The 24,205-nt window shown below is 40.8% G+C and overlaps 1 protein-coding gene across 4 annotated transcripts in view; it reads left to right on the plus strand.

Moving 5' to 3' along the window:
* Positions 1-6,600: 6,600 nt before the first annotated feature.
* The window catches only part of ZSWIM8 (zinc finger SWIM-type containing 8), a 64,775-nt gene continuing 47,170 nt past the window's right edge, over positions 6,601-24,205 (plus strand). For 2 of the 4 annotated variants that reach the window (XM_075758572.1, XM_075758576.1), the window contains exon 1: positions 6,602-7,759. In XM_075758572.1, coding sequence (XP_075614687.1) covers positions 7,582-7,759 — 178 coding nt within the window. In that variant the 5' untranslated portion in view covers positions 6,602-7,581. Of the gene's footprint in view, positions 7,760-24,205 lie in introns of all 4 variants that reach the window. The other 2 variants (XM_075758574.1, XM_075758575.1) reach the window with 2 other exon arrangements.

The raw sequence follows: 24,205 nt of genomic DNA on the forward strand, positions 1-24,205 counted from the left end.
AATGCCTGCATCGAAAGAGGCATCTCGGAGTATTTAGGAAGCTTTCAAGTATATAACATTGCTAGTTAGGGTAATATGCTCTCTAGACAAACTGAGTTATCAATTACTGAGTTTCTGTGAATGGGGTATCTGACCTGCTCTCTAGACAAAAGAGAGATTACTGTTTTCACAATCTTTTCACCTTAGCTGAGGAAATGTCCCAATGTGATATCAAATGAAAAAAAAGAGGACTTGCAGTATAACAGTTGTTTTCTTTCCCCTCTGAGAAATGGCAAACATCTCTTTCCAGTTCCTTTTAGCTTGATGGTACTCCTTTAATTTATCTGTGAACTTATAGCGGATATTAGAGCCAGCCAGACCGTCAGCTTTGGTAATGGCAGAAGAAAGAACAAAGTGCAAAAAAGAAACAAATTCTCCTGCAGGTTACTGTGAAAGGAAGAGGAAAATACACTTGTAACTTGTGACATACAAGACAGACAAAATACACTCAGTAATCCTTGCAGGCATTATTATCTATAAATCGTATCGTATCCTTTCTGAAGAGTAGTAGTTATGTTCATACATGAGGTCTTAGCCATAATTGTTGTCTCCTGCTTTATAACAATTTTAACAACTGTTGCCAAGTGTTCCCCTACTGATTCCATTTTCCATGTATGTATGTACCAGTCACTTATCTCACAAACAGTGAATTCATTTTTTATTAAGGCTTTACTATCAGGCATATCTTCATATTCTATAAGATTCCAAAGAGACAATCTCGGACACCATCAGTTCAAAGTCTCCTCTGGAAAGGATTAGTCAAAGATTGGAAACTGCTCAATCCAAATGGAGGAATTTGTTTTCCAGGGCTTGTGATTCCTCAGGGCAGCTCTGCTTTCAGTTTCCCAGTACGTAGTGTATGGAAAGCTCCATGCATCTCGTACAGCCACTTGTCTAGTTAGAAGCAGAGCAAGAGGACACGAGCTGCGTGCTGTCCCTTCTTTTGTGCTAAAGCAGTATTTGTTCCATCTGTTCTACAGGCCCAGTGTTTTGAAATAAATAACAATGGTAGTTGGTTGTAATGTCTCTGGTGATGTTTAATATCTGTTATTAACAGTGATCAGTATGTAGTGAAATGGCAATCTTCCAGGAGGAACAGGAACTTAAAAGAATTAGCTGCAGTTTGCCATAGTGTCATAGTGCCCGAGCCCAAGAAACTGTTCTGCATATCCAATGTATTACTTAGACACAAAGCCATATGTGTGCTTTAAAAATTTGCCTTTGCTTGTCATTTCTGAGTGCATTATCGCATGTGAAAAGACAATGAAATCTTTCCTGAGTCAGAATGTAGCTGAACAGCTGGGTCCCACTGCATTAGCAGTGATAAAATCTCTAGAGTGCTTTATTTTGTTATCGAGTCTGTGTTAGATTCAAGCCATAGCAAGAATGCCTTTTACTTTCCATGCAATCAGAAATAAAACCACGCTGGATATAACTTGTAGAGTACCACATGACTCACCAGTGAAAAGCAGATACTTCTGGGGTGCAACATAGACTCTCTTTGATTTTTAGTCCCCAGTGAGAGCTTAAGACAGGGAACAAATGTAAATGTTGCAATTCTGCTTCAGGGTATGTGTGAGCACTCGTCTCTCTTATATGAAATGCTGCATTCTAAAAAGTGTGTATAACGGAGGCAGAGGAATTTTGAACAGCAATTTCCTTCCTCTGAAATAAAAGAGAAGGGGGGGTGGGGTGGGAAACGTACATCCCTGTAAGGGAGAAACCATCTTAGTGGCAACCTTGTAATCTCTGCAGGATTTCTTATTGAATTTCTTTCTTCCCAGCAGAGAACTGCTGAAATTGTCAGATACTATTTTTCATTGTCTCCTCAGCAGTTACTACAGCTTTTGTCTATTGAGAGATCCACAAGGGAAAATATATGTCTGTCTTATGCAATAAGTTGGCTGGGAAAAAAATAATGGATGAGCGTTAATGAACTCCTGTGCCTTTCCAAGCCATAGCCCTGAGGACAAGAAGTGAGTAATCACACCTGCACTCCCTCATGTTGGCCAGGGGAACAACACACCCAAGTTCGGTCTGCACAAGCCAGAAGACACATTTTTTCAGTCTCTTGAAATGCATTTTAAGATAGAAGTGCAAATGTTCACCCTGCTTTGCTTGCCTCATTACTTTCATCACCTCTTCCATACTTTCAGCCTGTGGTGTTTGAGAAAGCGAAAGGAAGATTTCTTTGGAAATTTCTGCAACTTGTGGTATCCAAAAGCTGGAAGAAGGAATGGGAATGAGGATTGCTCCAATTTAATGCAGTTAAACGTAACGTGTTGAAGCCCCCTTTTAATCTCCTTTTTCCCCATCAAAATACACTTCAAAATTTCAGCTGTATTTTTTAATTCTTCTAGACTTCCACAACTTTCCTAATAATTTTTTTCCTCACCAGGGAAACACTTTTCCTGCAGGTGAAACCCTTCTTTCATGCAACATATCACAAAGTATTGCGATACCTTCATGTACCTCTGCTTTCTCATGTGGCAGAGATTTTTTGCAATGTCCTTGACCCAGACTGCTATTGATGTAACCTGCCGGAGTTCCCACTATCAGGCAGGTGTAGCGCTCTCTCAAATTACTGCTGGTGCTGTCCAGTAGCAGGTCATTTGGCAGTTCAAATTCGATCCAGCCAGGCACCAACGCATGACGACTTTTCTGTCAGATTAGCCAGAACACATGAGACAGAACTTGTCACGACGTGCTATGGCACATTGCCTCGTACCTGGCTTGCACGGTGTCCTGCCTCCACTCACCTGTCCAGTGCACCTATGAGATGTTGACCTTGGTGCATTATGGGGATGTGTGTGTAGATTGCTTGGAAGAACCACCTGTCACCAACCTTAGCCACCACCTGGGGAAAAGTCTTGGGAGAAGCACCACGCCAGTGTCAGCATGTTATTTGCAGCCTGGCATTAACCAACTATTAACACGGTGAAAACCATGAAAAGTCACTTTAATCTTTTTGTTTTCTTTCTGTATTCAGTACTGAGGAACAGGCAGCAACCCCATTGCAAACAGGTCTCACTTTGTTATATGAAATTTTGTGTACGCTGCAGAAATTTGTCTTGTCTTTTCTGTGTGTGCGTCCATTTCCTTCAAAGTTGTTGGTGGCTGCATCAGACACGGGAAGTTCAGGAGAAGGTGTCAGAAGGGACAAAATACCTGGAGCAGGGTAGTGCTGCACCTCTGCAGACCAAGGCTGGGGAGACAGCGTGGCGGGCATACCCTGCCAAGATGGAGAGGCTGGGAGCTGTGGCTGTCAAACCAGCCTGGGAACATGGCATGCAGCAGTGGTACACACTCAAACAGAAATGGTGGGAGCAGAGAGCCTGAGAGCTGCTTCTTGGCAAAGATCCCGGCACTTGGCAGAGCACCCAGAAACAAATCAAGACAAACCAGAACCATCCCAAATTAATGAAGGGATGCACTAAGCAAGGCTTTCTTACCTGGAGGAGTGTGCCCTCATCCCACCCTCCCCAGCTTCTACAGACTGTGCATCTTCTTGAAGCATTTGATTCAGATGCCTGACATAGGGAGCATCCTCCTGCTCCCCACCTAGTCTCTTCTCTCATAGTGTTCTTGTTCTTGCCTTCTTTCTTTCCACTGGAAAATGCAAATTGTTCTAGAAGTTGGGGAGTACCAAACGCTGCCCTTGAGGATGTCTATTGAATTTGGGAATTATTTCTGCATGTTATTTTAAGAAGTGATAATCCTCCTCATACCATGGAAGAGAAGCTCTGCTGACAAGAATTCATTACTGAGAGGTGTCTTGTGAACCCAGGTCAGAACCTGTACTCTGCATTGGCTCAGATCCCTGAGGTGTTCACACGAGCACCAGAGCAGAGATTTTTGTAGTAAATGCATCATTCCTCAAATTCTCATATCAGCCTATGCATGGAAACTTTCTCCTCCTAAAACCAAACAGCTCCCATACCTCTGCCTGGTAAGACCGTGGTGTGCTATAACTGAGGAAAACTATTCTTCATCAGACGGATGAAGACAATCACCAAGTTTGCATGCTGCACTGGGACTGACTGTTGTTTTGACTTTGGCTGTGACTTTGGGCCAGATTTGGGTTGATCAGGAGGTCAAAACTGTTGTCTGTAATGGTTAGGTGTTACATTGCATTTTGAGACAGTCTTACTTCAAGTCATTTGGTAGAAGGTTAACAAAACCACAAGAAAGACTGGTAAATTCATAAGTGAGAGGGTACCAGCACTGAATCTACCTTAAAAATCACAGACATTATATTCAGGTTCCCACACCTCAGATCTCTGACCATCTTAAAAAGGAAAAGAACCCATTGGCTAGACAACGAAGTGCCAGCTGTGGAGAATGGTGTGGTACCAGCTAGAATTACACCGATGAAGATCCTCCTTCAGACGTCTGTGGAGAACTTTCTATCAGTAAAGCCACTTTGCACCAGCTCAGCACTGACATACTGCTGTGGTGGTTTTGAGGATATCCAGTATCCTACCACTGTTATCTTTGTGGAGCCAAGGTCTAAATGTTTTGACTTTGTAGAACTAAGGGCAAAGCATTTTACTCTACTTGATGCTCTAAATCCCCAGTCTCTGCTAAGCATCACTCTCTGCCTGGCCCTGAACACTATAGAAAGGGACTGAGCATAGTAATTACCTAATCACCTGACTGTGTGTCATTAGCTCACAGGGTAATTACAACAATGATTGTTAATTAATAATATTTCTTGCTAGCTGAAAAACAGGTTCTAGGCAATTCTTTTATCTTCACCAAGGAAGAGTCTCTGAATTTCAGAGATCCTGAATTAATTTAATAGGTTTTAATACATATATTATTGTGTAACAGACTATTAAGGATTATATCACCCTTCAGATTCAACCTTTGCCATAAGTATAGATGAGCTCTTCCTGTGAAATGAAACCATATACATATAGCCTGAAGGCAAAAATTTCTGAGAAAAAAGCACAGCAAGCCTATTAATGTTCTGAGAGTTTATTCAGCTCAAAATGATTTATGTAAAAAGACATGAAGTGAATACTTTTCTCATTTACCTATCTGTGGATATCTCCTCAAGAGGATCACTGAAAGTAATTGTGTAAGTACTTTTAGAACAGCAGCTTTGGCTAAGCAACACATTAAGTTAAATGAAATCTGAGAGAAACATTTGAGGACTAGGAGGCTGCGGACTCTCCCTTTTTCTTTACTGGCGGGAAAGCCAGCGCTTGCCATTGCTTGGGGTTCTGACACTTCCCAGAAGTTACATTACACTAGGAGGCACCAAAGGATCTGACGTTTACTCAAGATACCACTTGTTACAGTTGATGGACATTTTATTAATGCATCTTTATGTGTTCAAGATCTTAAACTGGTAAGCATTACATGTGCAAGGACAAGCCACATAAGAAGTCTCTCTTGGGGTCCAAGGGGCATTTTGTTGATCAAGAACTACAGTGAATTAAGATGAGGGAGATGGTGAGTGTTCCCAGACAGAGCAGTTCTGTTTCTCTCAGCTCTAAGTTTACTGTTTCTTAGTACTGAAGTCTTTTTTTCCCTGAGTTCTTCTTTTTTTAACTCCCATAATTTTCTCCCCCTCTGTACAAACATGGGAAGGGAGCTGCAGGTCCAGCCTACGGTTGTGCAGCTGACGCTTACTCAGCTTACAGAGAAAACTTACCGTTTGGTATCTTACCGATCTGCACTCACAACGAAATGATAGACTGGATCTTGAAAACAGAGCAGAATTACAGAAAAAGCTCAAACAGAAAATAAAACCTGCTTTCAGAGTGAAAATAATATGAAAACCTTACCTAACCTGTGCAACTCTATAGATAACTAGCATGTGAGTTATCTTCTCTGTATAATTTCGGAGCTGTCCAGACTCCTGCAGCTGCCCAGACACCCGCCCCCTTCCCTCCGGCCCCCGCTGGAGACAGGGGCCTCGGGCTCCTTGCGGTTTGACCGGTACTTTTGAACAGGGCTTATTCTCGTAAGAGCCATAGTGTCCTCATGTTTTATTTCCTTTGCGCTCTTTCCTAAGTCTTCTTTCCTGGTTACATTTTGTGGGGTTTTTTAAATAGAAAATGTTACAGGGACGTTTAATAATGCTTTAATTTCCAATCAGATGATTACAGCCGAGTTATTTCTACCTCATGCAGCTTATTTGCAATATGTTCCGGGGATAAAATCCCACATTTTAGCACAACTCACGCTCTCCCGTTGACTTTGGCGGTACGCGCAGGTACAACGCACAAGCTCTTGTTTTATTACAGCCCCTTCAAAGCAAAACCGCCCTGCAGCCACCGCTCCAGCCTGTCCTCGGGTGCACCCGCTTGTAAAGAAGCGGCAGCAGGCCCCAGCCGAGCGTCACGGCCCTTCCTCGGGACGCCCCGGCTGCCGGGCACCCCTTTTTCCACAGGCAGGTCCCTCAGCGCTTCCCTTCCGGGAGGTGCAGCCGAGGCCCCTCACCCCGCTGGGACCCACGGCGCTCCGCTGTCCCGGCATGCCCTGCGCACCCGCCGAAGCCCAGCGGCGGAAGCCGGAAGCGCCTCGGCGGAAGTAGAGCTCAGCTGGCGGGGGGGGGGGAGTCGCAGGTGAAGCTGGGAAGCGCGGAGCCATCTTGGTGCCCGCGCCGGGCAAGGACCCGCCGCCGCCGCTGCCGCCGCGCCAGGACAGCGAACCGCCATCGGGCCGGGCACGGGGGGGCGTCCGCGCGCGGGCCCCGCTGGCCATGGGCACCTAGAGCCGCGGGGTCCAGCCGCGACGGGAGCGGCGGCGGCGACGACCGGCTGCCCCACGCCCCTATCCGCCGGCGACCAGAGCCGGGCTGTCCTCGCCTGCCGTCGCCCGCGCCCCCATGAGGCCGGAGCCGCTGTCCGCCGCCCGCTGGCGCCGGTGACGAGCCGCCGGGAGGTCGCGCCGCCCCCGCCGCGGGCGCTCCGGCCCTGCCGGGCCGTTTTTAAGCCTCCGCGAGCGGGAGGGAAGTTGTCCCCTGTCCGTCCCCCCCCCGTCCCCGTCCCCCCCCCCCGCTGCCCCTTCCCGCCCTCCGTCGGGTTCCTGCACCGAGAGTGAGAAAAGCACAACCTCAGGGAGACCTGGCCCTGCGCACAGATACCAGCTTTCCCTCAGCGGGAGCCCCGGAGAAGGAAACCGGCCCTTTCCCTCGTCCTCCAGCGCCGGGGCCGTTGCCGTCGGAAGCCGTCAGACCCTCCGTGTGGCCGGCAGGCACCTGTCCCGCCTGGAGGCAGCTCTCGTAGACTAACCAAACCCCCTCCGCCTCAAGTACATTTTGTGGACATAAGCATTTTTTAACTTTTTAAAAAACTTTTTTTTTTTTCCTCTGGGATTTTTACGAGCTTCCCTTTAGTTGGTGTTGATTTCCTGCTTCTCTCACCTCAGACAGCACTGGCTCTGTTTTTCTTGCTACCGTAGTGTGGGGATCGAATCAAAATTGAGATTTTAGGTATTGCAGGAGCCCTCAAGTCCATCCACCTGTTAAAAGTGAGCAGTGCTGTTTCTGTCTGTGTTCTTTTCCCCCCACGTCGCCTGTCGGATGTGATGGAACTCATGTTCGCAGAGTGGGAGGACGGGGAGAGGTTCTCATTTGAAGACTCTGATCGCTTTGAAGAAGATTCTCTTTGTTCCTTCATCTCAGAGGCAGAGAGCCTTTGCCAGAACTGGAGAGGATGGAGGAAACAATCGGCTGGACCCAATTCTCCCACTGTCAAAATGAAAGGTGAGGTCACCCGGTTTCATTGAGATGCTCTTTGGATTCATGGAAGGTGTGGGGCGGGGGGTGTTCAGTGGGTGAGGAGATCTGCAGAAGGAATGTCAAAGGTACAAAGAGAAGTCAGATGTAGGATCACTGTCAGGATAATTTTTGACCACACATTGAAACTGAAAATTTAGTGGGGATCTTGAGGCAAAGCTGTCTTTTGGGCTAGTTTTCACCTGCACGCAGTCTGTAGTATTGTAGTGCTGCTTTTGTGAGTACATTTTATGGGTTTGCTCTTGGAAATCTGAAAACATTTTTCTATAAACAAACTACAGACTTGGCTGGGAATAACTATACATAGGTTCCCACTTGCATTGATTGAAACACACTAAGGTTTCATGGAGGTTTTTGTAATTGCTGTAAAACTACTCATGTAGAGGCTTGTAAGCCATCATTGTACAGAGCAGTCTATTTTCCTTGTCTGTTTCTTTAGATTTCTCTTTTTCCTAGTAAATTAGCAAACTTTCTTTTGCAGTAGTAGAGCAAAAGGACCTTAAGACTGTCACAAAGAAGTCAGCAAACTACAGTGTGTCAGCTTCAAGAGTTGTTATATTTCTTTTCTTTTGGTAGTAGTTTCTTTTCATACCAGACAGGCAAATAGATAAATAATTTTTAATTGCTAATGTTAAAATTATCATATAGATAGTAACTCTTTGCTTGATTTTTTTTTTTTTTTTTAAGTGAAACATAATTTCTCTTTTATCCTGATGCATCTTGACTCTAGAATTCAGGTGGTGTTTATACCAAGCTGAGCCAGACATACAGTTAACTGCAATTACACAAGCCCTTTCTATTCTTCCTTTTATCTCCTTTCTTTTCTTTCAATCCAGTGTCAGTATTTTTCCTGTTATTGTTGACTTTTGTGACCATCAGCTGCCTCATTAATATCTCCTTATCTGGAACTGCAAAACTTTGTTCTCCTCTGAACGTTGGCCTTACATGAACAGAGAATGCAGTTTATATTGAATTGTGCTGAAATCTGGCCATGTTATGCTATGGACAAATGTTCACTTGTCACTGGATTAGGACCAGAAAGTACATTTTGCATTAACTGTAGGCTTTCCAGAGCAGCTTAAGTTTTAAATTTTTAATAAATTTGAGAACTGTCTTTAGTTCCAGATACGTAACAGCCTATGTCCCTTGACTAGTCAGGATTAAACTTGAGGGTAGGATGGAAAATCTAAAAAAAACCCCCAACCCAAAACAAGAGAAAAAGAGAAATGCTGAATACATATTCCAGTTGGATAGCTCTCTTGGATCCTGCTGCCGGGACATTTTGATATTATTATGGAACATTCTCTTGGTGTAAAGAAGGGAAACAGTGTTGGTGTTTTTTTAAAAAGCTATGAATCCTAAGATGTAGAAATAAGCAATGGGCACAGGGCAAAGCATATGAACTTCATGTTTTACTTTAAGTCTTTTGCATATGTTAACTTGCTGGAAAGCTGCTGAAGTTTTGAAAACATATTGCTGTGGAAATAAAGCTGTCTCCAGTTTGGCAGAGGTGTTGTGTGAAACTGGTTTGTACAGATCTACAGGTCAGACTGATGTTTGAAAAGGTGATCGTTTTTCTTCAACTTTGAGATGGTTTTAGCTGACAGTTCTCCACTGGTTCAGTGCACGATTGTGTGCTTTTCTGGGTCTTGGCCTAGTTCCTTTAGATCTCTTGACTGAATTAAAAGCAAGCAGCAGTCGCTCTCTCTGCTGTCATCTACTTGTTGCATTAAAATGAAAAATCACTTCAGTAGATTGTGAGTATTTGCAATCCTCAGTCTCTTTCCTGACATGAGAAACACAATAGCTAATGTTATTGTTGTGATAATTGTAATTATTTACACCATATTGAGATGTTGCTGTTCCAGGTTCTGCAAACCTGCATAGGCAAGGCTTGTATTGTTTGTACTTGCTTCATATTTTTTAGGCTTTGTCTGTAGAGAGACTTAATTTCTTTGTACAAAAGTTTTTCTTTAACAAGAGAGACATTCTGAAAGGATAGTATTGCCTGCTTTAAAGGCATTTGCTGGCAGTTCCCAGGCTCTGGTCAGAGCTATTTTGAGAAGTATGTGAACATGGATTTGCTGCCTAAATAATTATTTATCCACTCTATGAAGTCATGTATGATATTACCAACATGGAACATTTGCAGATACTTTACTGTACACAGAGTGTTGCCAGCGAGCCTGGTCTGATGAGGGATCTGTCATCATCTGGGATCTCCTTGGATTTCAGAACTCCTGCACCAATTTAATTATTTTTAACACCTCTTTTTGCCAGTGTTTTTGTAGTCAGAAAAAACAGTTTGTATTGAGAACTTGCCGGATCCTGAAGTTGTCAGTTGTAGTGAGTCTTCTAAGATGTGCTTATTCTGAATTGAGCTGCGTGTTTTTATTTCCACAGTTTACCATTTTGCAGTGGCCTGTGATGTAGTTACCTATGCAAACAAAAAATGAGGTTAAACACTGAGTACTTCGGTGTTAAATGCTAAGGGCAAACAAGAGGAGCTATATTCTGTTAGCCTTTTCCTCCAGTTTGGATCGCAGCCTGTGTTTTGATTTGGAATCAGCCAGACAAGTTATGTAATAGAAAGGATTTCTAGCTTATTCAATTGTTTTGAGTCTGTCCTTTTGAGCATCCAATTCTTCATTAATTAGTTCAAAGAGAACCCCCCTGAGACTGATGGAAGTGCTGTTGCTTGGGGAGTCCTCCTCTTAAACAAATAAACTATCCACACACACCAGTTACGGCTTTCTTACTTTTTGCGACTTTTTATTTTGTTATTGGGTATTTTTAATATTATAATTATGCTTACTGCAAATTTAACAATAAGGCTTGGGATAGCTCGTTGCAAATATACACGTTATTCACCACAGAGGGTCACCAAAAAGTGAAGTTATTCATTTGTCAGTCACCCTATCAGCTTGCTAGAAAGATGATGAAAGGTGGAGAAAAATGCCAGAGTTTCTCTATTATGATCCTTGGAACAGAATTCTTTATAAAAATCAGGTATCTTGAGTAGTTACATCAGAAAAATAAGATTGTACCTGGTTGGGTTTCCCTCATTTAAATTTCATTGTGGTAAAGTCCTCTTACAGTCCTCTTGTATTATTTTCTAGAAAGGAGTTTTCTTTTTAAACATACAAGTGGTAATGTGAAGGAGGAATGCATTGCATCCACTTTATGGATGCCCTTAGATTTCGAAACTGCTCTCTGTCTCCACTGATTTACCTGTACTCAAATTCTGGAGGAAACTTCAGCAAAACATGTCAATTTTGGGAATGCCAAGAGTCCTTTCATAATTTTGAACGTGTATTTTTAGAAATTACTTGTTTTCACATTCGACTGCCTTGATTGCTTGTTTTTACCCCTGTTTTTTTCATTTTGCATGAGGTAATGCTTGTAACTGGTATTTGGCCATTGCCTGTATACACCATTGATTAGGAGCTTTCAGCTGTACTGGGCAGGCAGGGGATTCAGCACTGGAGTTAAGGTGAATGGATGTTTCGAAGATCAATGTCCTTGCAGTGTATTCAGAACCATCTGGTTCCCTGAGTTGGTTTGTGATTGTAACTCACTTTCTTCCATATCAAATTACAATCCACCAATTTGTTACCTTTCTACCAATGAATGCACCCACTTGCCTTTTCTCTGCTTTTTTGGACAGTCTTTTCTTTCCCAGAAACTGTTGAGAGCCCTTACAATCCTCTCATTTCCCTTCTCGCTTTTTAAAACAGTTGTATTTTTCATTGGTAATTGAAATAGTCTAGTGTTTCTGCAAATGTTTTGTTATCAATTATCTTCACGTAAGGATTTTTCTGACAGAGGTCTTAGAGTGAATGTTCAAGTATGCTCGTTATCTCTCCAAACCCACTGTGGCTTTGCTTCTTCTTGAAAGCTTCTGAGCTCTTTCCCAACCTTAGTCCTTTCTATTTCACAGTTTCTGAAGTACAAATGTTTACCAAACACTTCAAGAAGTTGCAATAAATACTGTAGGATTGCTAAATAGTGTGTTCACAATATTTTTGCTCAGTTTGTATTTATTCATTCACACCGGCTTCTGCTGGAAGTGTGCTGATGAATTGTGTCAAAAGTATTTTCAACAGACAGCTAGTGAGAAAGCTTGATTTTTTTTTTTCCCCTTTCCTTTACTGTTAACTTGAACCATTGCATACCGTATTGCAAAACCCTCTCAAACTTAACTAAGAATTGGTGCAGGCAGAAATCTCCTAGAAAACGTTGTCATTATCCAGCCCCAGACAGTTTATGTTCTTCCAAACTGTTAGGAGTGCCCGCGACGTTAAGTTCTGGGCACAGTGCCTCAAAAATACAAGCTGTAGAGAGGGAATCATTGGCAGAGAATAGACAGAGCCTGAGGTGGGGATATGATCAGTAGAGAGACAACGTGATCAAAGTCTGAGCAGTGTCTACACTGGTAAAATGACAGTGATTGATTTTCATTAATTTATATGGATAAACAATAAATGTCTTGGAGAACAACACTTCTTTGTCAGGATTGCCAGTAACTATTTAATAAGTTAAAGTTAACTCTTGCTCAAGCAGTAATTGCAGAAAACAACAGGCAAAATGTGTATTATCTTTCATATTAGTACTGTGCTCTTCAGACTCTTGTCCTTTTTGGAGGAGAATGTTGGTGTCATACAAAGTGCGTCTGCTCCTTGAGCCTGGTGAAGCTGGAAATGAAGACTCGGTGGTTCGCTGCTGTTTTGTTTCTATTACTGTGTATTATAAAGTTACCATTGATTTTTTTCCCCCTACTTTGTTTGTGCCTCTGATATTATGAGGGAGATTATGTAATCAACTCACACCTCTGGGAGGTACAAGTGTAATATGTCCTGTTTGTTGTATTTTTTTTAAAATTTAGTACAACACACGACAAATCTGTTTTAGCCCAAATACATCTGTTATAATATATGCAAGTTCACTAATAACAATAAAAACCCAAACCAGTAACTGGCAAAAAGTATTGTATAGCTCCCTAATGAATTTCTTTATAGAAGCAACAGAATTTTAAAAATATAAATGTTGGTGAGAAGATGTCACAAATGGCAATGAACTAAGCAGAGATCAGCTGTCCAGAGAGTGAAGGTAACATGAAAGTGAAGGCTTAGCTACTAGTAGAAAATAGGTTTCTCTATATTTTCTCACCCTAGTAGATGAATTTTACCTACTTTTGTACTCTATTCCATAGTGCCTGGTGGTGATGACTTGCTATATAGCAGAAGCAAGAGTTCAAGTCAAGGAAGGGACTTACTGTGTTGTAATACAAGGTGCAAAGGGGACATTGATCCATTAGAGCTGAAGACACCACAGAGAAGCTCTAGAGACAGTCATTTATCAAGACTGATTGGCATAAGTAAATGCACAGCTTCAGAGCTGGAATGTAGATTTCGGAAGGTGACTAGAAGTTTCTACTAAACGAACAGGTTGTTTCATAATGCAGTGATACCTCTGTCTTTTGGAAGGATGACAAGTTGAATGACTCTTACACATTTGTCTCTTCATTTGCATTTTCCTGTGCCTTTCTGAGATTATTGAATTTGTGTGCTCCTCTCTTCAGAAATGTGCACCAGAGAAACCACATAAAGAAGCTATCAGAAAAAGATGCTTTTTTGCTACTGAGATTTTAAATGACCAATCCAGTTTTAACTCTATTGTGATCTTTTGGCCTCTTCCTTTAGATAAGCTTCTCTTCCCCTCACAAGAAGTTTTGCACATTCTTTCCCTATTTTAATGTCTCATCTTTTTACCAGGAAATATCTCATTTTCTCCTGTCTCATCTTTCTGCTCATCTTTCCTCCTGGCTTCCATGGATTTTTCTTTTTGTGTTTGTTTTCTCCTTCCTTTCACCTTGAGGAGGTCTCTCTGTTGCTGAATGACCAGAGTTCACAGATGCTCTATTTGCATTTCAGACTGACTGAAGCTATAGCGGTTATTCTTCTCTGTGGCATGTTTACATCTGGGGAAACAAGGATAGGGTTTGATCCTAGACTGTGGATTGTGCTCTCCCTTTGTCTCCTATCCCTTTCTTTATCTCCCTATTTTTTTCTTTTTTTTTTTCCTTTCTTTTTCTTTGACCTGTTCTTCATTGCTAAAAAGTAGGTTTTATTTTTATCTATTTATTTTTTTGGGTAACTAGTTTGCCTGTAGGTAACAAAGTGAAGGCAAAACATCTCAGGATTTCTCTCAAACGACACTTCAGGTTTGAAGTGTGTGGTTATCTCAGCAAATGTAATTCTACAATGAAATGCAAATGTCTTTTGTTCGTTGAACATTTTACTCAGAATAACATGTTAAAACAGCTTTTTCTTTTCATGCTTAAAAGTTTTTTTTTCATGCTTAGAAGTTACTTCTTTCATGCTTATGTTACTTCTTTACATGCTAGCACAGAAGTTGTTTTCTTTGTTAAATTAATGTGTTTGAATATCTATATGATCTAGTGCTGAAAGCAGGAATAGCAGGTAGGAGACTAATTATGTGCATCTTACAGCCACCACAGAGCGCCTTCTGTTTTGAGCTGTGCCCCCTCTGCATACCTGCAGTCGTGTGGGGAATGAAACTGAAAAAAAAAAAAAAAAATCCTGCAGCTTCTGGAGTGTTGCTGATAAAGACCAGGAGCAAAAGAGATCAGATTTATTTATTTATTTATTTATTTATTTATTTATTTATTTTCTGATGGATTATAAAACACATAGGAGAAGATGTAATTCCTGCCTTGATGAAAAACCTGGAAGATTTTAAATTGCAGCTTAGTTACTCTCAAGATGCATCTTCATTTCTAGGTAGATCATGCAATTTCAGTACCTGCATTTTTTGGATCTGCTTTTTGCTAATGTACTACAATATGGGTGAATCTTTGTGACTCTTCAAGTTGTCATTAGCTTTTTTTTTTTGTGAGTTGCTGAGTTCAGAAAGTGATGGGAAGTTTCAAGAAGCCAGGTAGGCTTGTTTAATAAATGGAGATGTCCTCATAACTTTATGAATTGTATTGGGCTGTTGTCAGTTCTGTGCTCCTCTTGCTCTGATTTGGTGTTGCTTCTGGTCCTAATGTAGTGGCATGATCTGTATGTTTGAAGAGCCATCGGTTAAATGTGATTTAATATGCAAGTTTACAACTTCGGAGTTCCAGTTCAGTTTGAGGAACAGCAACAAAGGCATAGCATAACCTTTATGCAGAAAAATAGCACTTTTTGTACAGTCTATAGGTCTTGTGGTTTTAGTGAGAAAAGAAGTGAAAAAGTGAACTGGTCAGGCCAGTGGAATGGCTGTTTACAAATATAATATACCCAAAGTAAAAATTATTCTGCGTATGAGTTGTAGAAGTAAAACTCACATGTTGACTTATGACCAGGCCTTTTTCTTTCCCTCTCTGAAGTGGTACATACTCCAATCAATGTCTGTTTTGCAGCATTTGTATAATAACTATTGTGAAGTTCATTTTTAAGCAAATGTAAATTAAGTGATTTCAGTTACTATGAAAAGTTGATAGAGGATTAGAGATGGCTTAGGTACTCAAATGTGGTGGGTTTTTTTTGGTAGGATGACTAAGTTGCTTTTTGTATAGCCTAGTTTATGAACCTTTGCTTGGTTATGTTGTCCAGGTTTTTTTAAATAGTTACGTTACCCTACTAGCTACCGAGTATAACAAAGGTGCCCTTACATGTTTTTAAACTCAGAGAATTGAAGGGAAATGTGTACGTATTAATGCTAGTCTAGTGTATAGGAGAGAGCTCTCTTGTCCATATCAAGTTCTTAATAGTCCATAGTTGCTGAGTAGTATAATTTGTTATAGCATGCTGAAGAAAGGATAACACAGTGAGTTAAATGTTCAAATAAGGAGTATGAAACCAGAAATAAGGAATTAAAAAAAAAAAAAAAAAAAGAAGGAATGGCAAGGATCATAGGGGTTTTTTTTAAACAAACAAGCAAAAAACCCCAGACCCCTCCTCCTCCCTCAGTATACCTTGGAGGGAATAGAAGTGGACATCAGTGATTTGAACAGTGTCTCATGTCGGTTATAAAACCGGGAGCAGAGACCATCTCCTCTTAATTGTCCAGTGTCCTAGTTATTATACAGTACTTTGTTCCAGAGGAAGAAAGGAATGTACAGTTTCAAAAGATGTTTTACATACTTTAATGAACTTCTGGAGTAAATGTTTGGTTATTCAGAATATCTGTAATTGGTTTTTTGTTGTTTATTTGTTTGTTTTTATATTTTTAAGTAACATTTCCAAAGAGTCAAAACCAATTTATTCTTTAGTTCTTAAAGTGCAAAAATGTTTTTAAGATTTCGTTGCTCTTTTTAGACTGACAACTTTTTTCTGTCACCTATCTAGTTGTAAGACTGTAAAGCAGTTATAAGAGTAATTTAAAATAGTGCCATGGGTAGAAGTTATTTTTTCAACTTGATTTTAGTGCACTTTATCTGTATTAATCTTTTTCCTCCCTCCTGTTTTGTGACACCCTTCCAAACCATCCGAATGTAAAATTCAAAGTACATATGTATCAACTAGCTAAAATACTAGGCCTGGATATTTTTTTTAAAGATTAAAGAGCAGTGATGAATAATATACAAAATATTTTAAATACTGGTTCTAATTTCAAAATACTATATCACACATTTCTAAGTTACCTCCTCTGAAGCTGTGTAGTCTTGAGCAATAAGTATAGGGTTACCAACAAGAAGATTCTCATACTGCTTATAATTTGTGTGGGTTTTGATGCATCCTTTCGTCTTTGTTTCTTTGCCTGTAGAATGATAATAACATTCTGGCAAGGCTGTGGATAGTTGTGTAGCATTTTTAACAGAAAATACTGGAAGTGATGTCTTTGAGCATGTTTCATGATGGTGCTTTAAACATTATAGGCAAGGCTTATGGAAACATTGCTGTTTTGATTATGCTTAATTCATTTATATTTGCTTTCACATGGCTGGAAACATAATATATCTTTGGAAAGAACGAAACAAAGGAACTCTGTCAGGCTGTGATATACCTATTACTTAAAATCTTCTGGGATTGCACATTTTGAGAAAAGTGATGCTGTGAAAAGTGTGTGGTTTTAATAAAATATTGTTGCTATTATGAATCATTATTAGTGTTCCTAGGTCACTGCAACACAAAAACTAAGAAAGGAGAAAAATGTCGGTATTTAACAGTATCAATTAGGAGAATGTTGAACATGTTTAAGATGTATACAACCGGAAAATCAGTGTGCTGATTTTTCTGTATTTACCTAAATCTCTATTGATATGTGGTTAGTGCTGGAAAAAAATTGGAAGTTAAGACATTTTCTTTCCATTGAAGAGAGAAACCTGAAGAGATTGCAGGACTAGTGTCTTTAAACAAATTTTTAACATCTTCATTTAGCTGCTGCAAGTAGGGGGACCTGAGTGTTATTTCTTGATGTCTCAATGACTTTTATGCCTTTCTTTTGTCCACTTGGTTTAGTTTGTGGCTGTGAGACGCATAGTAGAGCTTTGAAGCTTCTTTTTCTTATGGGATGAGGATTGGCATATAGAAGGAAAGGAAAGGATAAATGAAGAGAGGAAGTAAAAATTTATCCTCAGAAGAAATCTTGTCCCTTTGTGGGAGAAAAGCTGGATGCTGGAGGGGAGAATAGACTTGAGAGAATGAAAAAGAGGTTAGAGACCAAAAACAAAGTAGAAAAAGAAGTCCACAATTTTTACAAAAATATAAATAGGTAGTGTGGTTAAAGAAACCCAGAATTTGTCTGCAAGCAATGGGAGTCTTTACAGGAAGGCATCCAGCTGTACTTTTTCCTCCCAAGTTAAGACACTTAGGAGGCGACTCATTGAAACAGTGGGCAAGCAAACACCTGGGCCACCAGTTCTGGCTTCCTCCTCTGTTCAGACAGGTGAAAAAAATTAAGTGGTTGATGATTGTTCTTTGCCCTTCAGAAATACAGGTAAATGTGAGCAATTCATTGGTGGAGATCTGAAAGTGAAAACACCAATGTTTTAAAATCCAATTAGTATGGTTCTTTGTTTTGGTTTGTTTGGGTTTTTTTCCAGATAAACAAGTGGAAAAAGTTAATTGCAGCTTTTCTGTTCAGTGGGCTTGAGATCCCTAAAGATGCTTCTTTGAGCATGTCTCCCCAGCCAGAACTAAAGAATGGAAAAAGTGAGGTGGTCTTAAAGTGAAAGTAGCCAAGTTACCATCTGGACTCTGTTTTAGATATATTCATTAAAACAGTGCCTACGTGCAGCCAAGTCATTCTTACTGGCATCTTGTCAATGTATGTGACAGAACAAGATTCTTCCTTGAAGTACAGAAAAGTTTGCTGAACCTGTGAATATTGAGTATTGTATGACTGTATGAAAGCTGTCCATGTCTTGTTTCTGGTCTTTGTAGGACTTCAGGTTTACGGTTCTCAATATATGCTCACTTTTGCCTGACTTTCTGTATCACAAATGGTGATTCTCAAGACTTATCCTTTAATCTTTTTCTTTGCTTTTTAACATCCCTGTACTGGAATTCTTACCTGGTAAATATGCATCTTTCTCATCCTGTGGAGAATGTATCAACACAAATCCTTGCTAATCCGTGTCAGAGGCTAAGTAAGTATCTTGATGATGACTTGAATGCCCAAGTTCTGTGTTTTTAGGAAACACTCATTGCTGATGTAAAAATTGTTGGTAAGTATTTGACATTGAAGCTTCATGGTAGTCCTGCAGGTTAGTATGTAATTCATAGGTGTACAAATGAAAAGACAACTTTTTCTGAGGATCTAACACCTTTGAGAAATCTATAGGGCATCATTTAGTAATTCTCTTGAGCTGTTGACAAGTCCTGCTGCATATTGCATATAATTCCATGTGCTACCTCATATTTAGGACAGTAAATGCTGAGATGGGAGAAAAAAGGAAACGTAGCTGTAAATTTGATTACCAGCCCTGGCTAGATGGGCCAGGTGAAAATATTAGTAACTTACATCTGCATTTAACTTTCATGTGTGGCTTGAAGAGAAGGTGATCTGATACAGAGAAGTTGTATTTGACTTGGAATGTCTTTGGAAGTTTTCATTGACTAATTGATTGCTTTTAAAACAGTAATGCATGGGGTCAGCTAAGCTGCTTATCCTTCTCAAGGACGGGGAGTTAGTTTTCCCTGGCTACTTATGAGCAGCGAGTGTTTCAAGACTTCTGCGGGCATTTTCAGAAGATAGGTTGACTTGGCTTCAGTCTTGTGATGTTAGAGGGATCTTTGGAGATAATTGTGCATTTGCCTAAGCAAATTCATGCAATGGACTGTAGTTAATCAGTGCCTCACAGTTTTCTAATGCTGCTTTTGTTATTATTTTTGTGCACTGAAAATTATAGATGTGCTTGTTATTAGTTCCATCTCTGTAAACATTCTGTAGCTGCCTGCTTGTTTCATATATGCTTCGTGCCCAGTTTTGTTTCCCTCCTTCTGTTCTCTCTATAGGTGATGAGAGGGAAATGGAAGAGAATTTATTTCTTGTTGGGAAGGAACTTCCGCCAACTGCAGGATACTAAGAAATGATCAGACAGATGCCTTATTTTGAGTGAGAAGAAATGTGGTTACTGCAGGGTGGAGAGCTTGAGGAAGGCTGTGGACCGCTGGCTTTGGAAGCCTGTGTCCTGCGGCAGCGGTTCAGACTGGTCAAGGGACTGCTGTGCTGCACCTCTGCACTGCAGTGGGAGAACCTAGAATTGAGGGACATCACTGAATGGGCTCTATAACCTCTCGTAAAGCCATAGAGCTGGTATTAGATTTGGGGAGATTTTTACAAAACCAAAAGAGATAAAAATAGGAGTCAGGTAAGATTTTTTTATTTTTTTTCAAAAGCATTTAGGTATCTAACTTCTTTTGACTCCTGTCTATGAAACGGATTTTTAAACCACTAATAGTTTCCCGTTGGTGATATTAAGAGGCAGTATCTTCTTTTAGTCCATGACAGATGTTTAATTAATTTTTTTTTTACCCTAGAGGTGAGAATGCCTCATCCTTGATCTATTTTTTTCAGACAATAACTTTCCCATCAGCCCCAACAAAATTGGCCTGATCTCATTCTGATATGTTCAGTAATGTAGCTCTTCAGTGTTTGCCAGTGCATTTGTCTGGAGGCCAAGTGATAACTGCTCTGGGATTTAGACACAGGAAAAAAGCTGGTTAGAGATTAATTTTGCATGCAATACTTAAGGATGGATACTAATGGTAGAGAGCAGCACATTAAACAGTAGAGGTTGCATGGTGTTTTGTATGACTTCCTTTCAGCATTTGAAAACATATCAATACTTCTTGATAGAGATTGATGCTCAGCTGTGATGCAGTCTGACATTTTGATTTGTCTTTATGTTCCATCATCTCTGTTCAGAAAAATATTTGGCCTCTGTTGGTCATTCTAGTTTGTTGTGGGGTTTTTTTAATTGTTGGCCACTGGAGATAATTTTGGATTCTGAGCTTTTAAAATACTGTGTGTGGGGCAGAAGTGGGAATGACTGGTAGCACTGAGCCTTGCGTTCAGGAAGCGGGAGCTGTTTGATGTCTGTGCTCTGAATGCACAATCCTGGTTATGCAGTATGCTTTCTGCATGGGGTGAGAGAGCGAGGAGTAACAGTGCAGGGGAAATGACTTGCCTGAAGCTGATCTGCTTCATCAGCTGTAGAGTTATTCTGAATGCAAGCTGCCCAATTTGTCATGAAACCTTGGCCAGCACTGGCATGAATACAGTGTTTTGTAGCACTGTCTTGCTTTACAAAAATCTGCTGTTCATTTTAGGATTTCTAACAGCTGTTGGTTGCTTCCCCAGGCTGCTCTTTTTTTGAAATGAATTCTTTTTTTAGGGAGGGAAATGGAAGGGTGTTTGGATTAAGAATTTTCTTGTTTGAATTTCCAGAGGAGGTTGTCAAGTTGTGAATGCTGCATTGCCTACCTAATGTTGGTATTACAGTTTTGGGATCTCAATCATGTTAGAGTGGATGAGAGTTGAGAAAAGAGCTCACCGACATTTTGCTCTTGAGATTCAGAGCTTATGAAGAGACAAAGAGATCTCATCTGGCATATAGCATCAACATAACATCAAATACTTCAGTTTCATCAGCACAGCCCTGTGCAGATTTTCACAGTTACCGCATAGGAGAAGCGACAGAGTTAAATGGAAAATACACCTTTCCTTTCTGATCTGGATTTGAGTTATGTTTGGAGAGGTTCAGACATTTGCTCAGAGCAGATGTTTTCTGTAGGTATGTTGTACATATTTGCAACAAAATCTTATGTGAACTGTGAGGCAGAACTTAGGTGACTAGCATCTTTGGAATTCGAGTTTAGTGATGGAGGAATGTGCCAGTGTTTCTGTCCTGAAATCATGAAACCAAACAATGGATTTTGGTTTCATCTTTATTTCTCTCTCATCTCCCCTCAAACATCTTTTTGGTTACCAAATATAACTTGTAGCTTTCCACTTTTGCCTTGTCCTGAAGTTCTGAAGACTTGATTCAAGTTTGTTTTGGTTTTTGTGTTGGTTTTTTTTTTTCCTAGAGATCTGGTTTCTAATATAGTAAGAGTGTTGTAGAATCATAGAATCAAAGAATGGTTTGAATTGGAAGGGACCTTGAAGATCATCTAGTTCCAACCCCCCTACTATGGGCAGGGACACCTTCCACTAGACCACATTGCCCAAAGCCCCATCCAGCCTGGCCTTGAACACGTCCAGGGATGAGGCATTCACAACCTCTCTGGGCAACCTGTTCCAGTGCCTCACCACTCTAACAAGTAAAGAATTTCTTCCTAATATCTAATATAAATCTACCCTCCTTCAGCTTAAAGCCATTACTCCTTGTCTTGTCACTCCATGCCCTTGTAAAAAGTCCCCCTCCAGCCTTCTTGTAGGTCCCCTTTAGGCACTGGAATGTGCTATAAGGTCTCCCTAGAGCCCTATTTTCTCCAGGCTGAACAACCCCAACTCTCTCAGCCTGTCTGAGGTGCTCCAGCCATCTGATCATCCTCATGGCCCTCCTCAGGACTTGCTCCAGTCAGTCCATGCCCTTGTTATATTGGGGACCCCAGAGCTGCAGTGGTCAAAAGTACTCCAGGTGGGGTCTCATGAGAGCAGAGTAGAGCAGGAGAATCACCTCCCTCAACCTGGTGGTCACACTTCTTTTGATGCAGCCCAGGATACGGTTGGCTTTCTGGGCTGCAAGCACACATTGCTGGGTCAGTGTTGAGCTTCTCATCAACCAACAGCCCCAAGTCCTTCTCCTCAGGGCTGCTCTCAATCTGTTGTCCACCCAGCCTGTAGGTGTGCTTGGAATTGCCTCGACCCACGTGCAGGACCATGCACTTGGCCTTGTTGAACTTAATGAGGTTCACACAGGCCCACCTCTCCAGCCTGTCAAGGTCCCTCTGGATGGCATCCCTTCCCTCTGGCATGTTGACCGCACCACACAGCTTGGTGTCATTGGCAAACTTGCTGAGGGTGCACTCGATCCCACAGTCCGTGTTGCTGACAGAGATGTTAAACATTGCTGGTCCCAGTACCACGCCCTGAGGAACACCACTCATCACTGGTCTCCATTTGGACATTGAGCCATTGACTGCAACTCTTTTGACCATGACTATCCAGCCAATTCCTTATCCACTGAGTGGTCCATCTGTCAAATCCATGTCTCTCCAATTTAGAGACAAGGATGTCATGCGGGACGGTATCAAATGCTTTGTAGAAGTCCAGATAGCTATGATGCTTTAAGGATATAAGGAAGACAATCTTGTAATGAAAGAAGGGAAATCTGTTCTTCAGCCAGCTGACCTTTGGAGTGCGGAAAAAGGAGCTGTTTCTTGTGTCATTTTCTAAAAAATCCTGTAGCAGAAAGCATTGGCCTTTTTCTTCTGGTTTAGGTCTGCTCAGCAGTACTAAGCATCCTAGATTTCCCCTGGTAATGCCAATACTACATTACTTGGTTAAACTGTAATTTCTCCCTATTGATTACGTTGTGGCAAGATTAACAGTAGCCCATCTGACTGTTGTTGCAGGTAGACACTGATATTTTGTGGGGTCAAAGAATGTTTCTGAATTGTTTTGTGGAAGTTTCCAAACAAAGTTGTGTTTGGATTGACTGACAAGGTGACCTGAGTAGTTGGTCTGGCAGTCAGAGGACGTTAAACTCACTTCCCATGTGTGTCAGGTTCTCATCCAGTGTGGCATAGGGCTGAGAGGTCTGATTCTCAGAGAAGTATCATTTGGAGAGAGTGCAGGAAGAAAAAAGAACCATTTCCCCACAAATCTCTAGAAATTTAGGGCAAGTAAATTCTGCGTGTATTAGTGTGTGCTTTGCAGGCTAACATAACAACCTGTACTATTCATCTCTGTCTGCTTGCTTGTTTCAGCATTGTTTCAGCTTTAAAAGGAGGGGCATTGGGAACTAGAGCATCTCAAAGAAAGCCTTTCTGAAGTTAGATTATGGCCACTTTATACAGCAGTAGAAGATTTTTGCTACTGGTAGAATGTTTTTGCTAAGAGGAAGAAATGATTAATTACTCTAGGGAAAGTTGGGTCATGGTTGTGGAATTTTTGGCATACTGATTTAAACTCTTAGTGGGTTAGGACTCTTGGACCTTACACATCATGCATCTTCTAAGTTTTAGTTCTCTTATCAGTTATTGCTTAGCATTATAAAGCCTCACCTTTCTTTTTGTAGGGCTTTTTTTATACCTCATGAAATCTTGTGGAAGTGTCACCAGGAGCTGGCATAATACTTGAACACTTTATGATTAGAAGATGTAACTTTAAAAATAATAACATAAAGATAACATACTTTTAAACTCAGTCTAATATTGAAGCAGCGGGAGTTGAGCTGAGTATGTGGGATCCCTCCTCTGTTAGGTGCTCAGATTCTGTAACAAACATTTTTTTAGGATGCAGTCTCTATACTTGATGTTAGCACAACGGTGATGCCATTTCTCCACACATGAGCAAAGTTAAGTAAGCTGGTTTAGAGGTTTTTTTTTAGCTCTGTACGCATGCAGAGAGTAAGTGTAGAAAACCATTGTGAAATGGGTTTATCAGAAATGTTTTTTTTAGTAATTCAGATGACCAGAAGGGGAACTGCAAGCCTTAACAGATTTAAAATTACTGACACTTGAAAAAAACCCAACCCACCACCATTCATCCATTCCAAATCCACAATGTGATTTCATATTATATTCTGCAAATCTACAGGGCTTATGTACAAAATAAAAAAATGAGTATTATTTTTTTCATATTTTGATGTATTTTAAGGTCTACCTTATAGAAGAAACTAATTCTTGCTTCTTAAAAATGTCTTAATCTTGGAGACAGAACTCATGGTGTCAGGATATGTTATTGCAGTCAGCCAAATAATATACTTCTCTCACATTGAAGGGAAATGTA

Source organism: Balearica regulorum, chromosome 7 (assembly GCF_011004875.1).
Source record: "Balearica regulorum gibbericeps isolate bBalReg1 chromosome 7, bBalReg1.pri, whole genome shotgun sequence".
NCBI lineage: Eukaryota > Metazoa > Chordata > Aves > Gruiformes > Gruidae > Balearica > Balearica regulorum.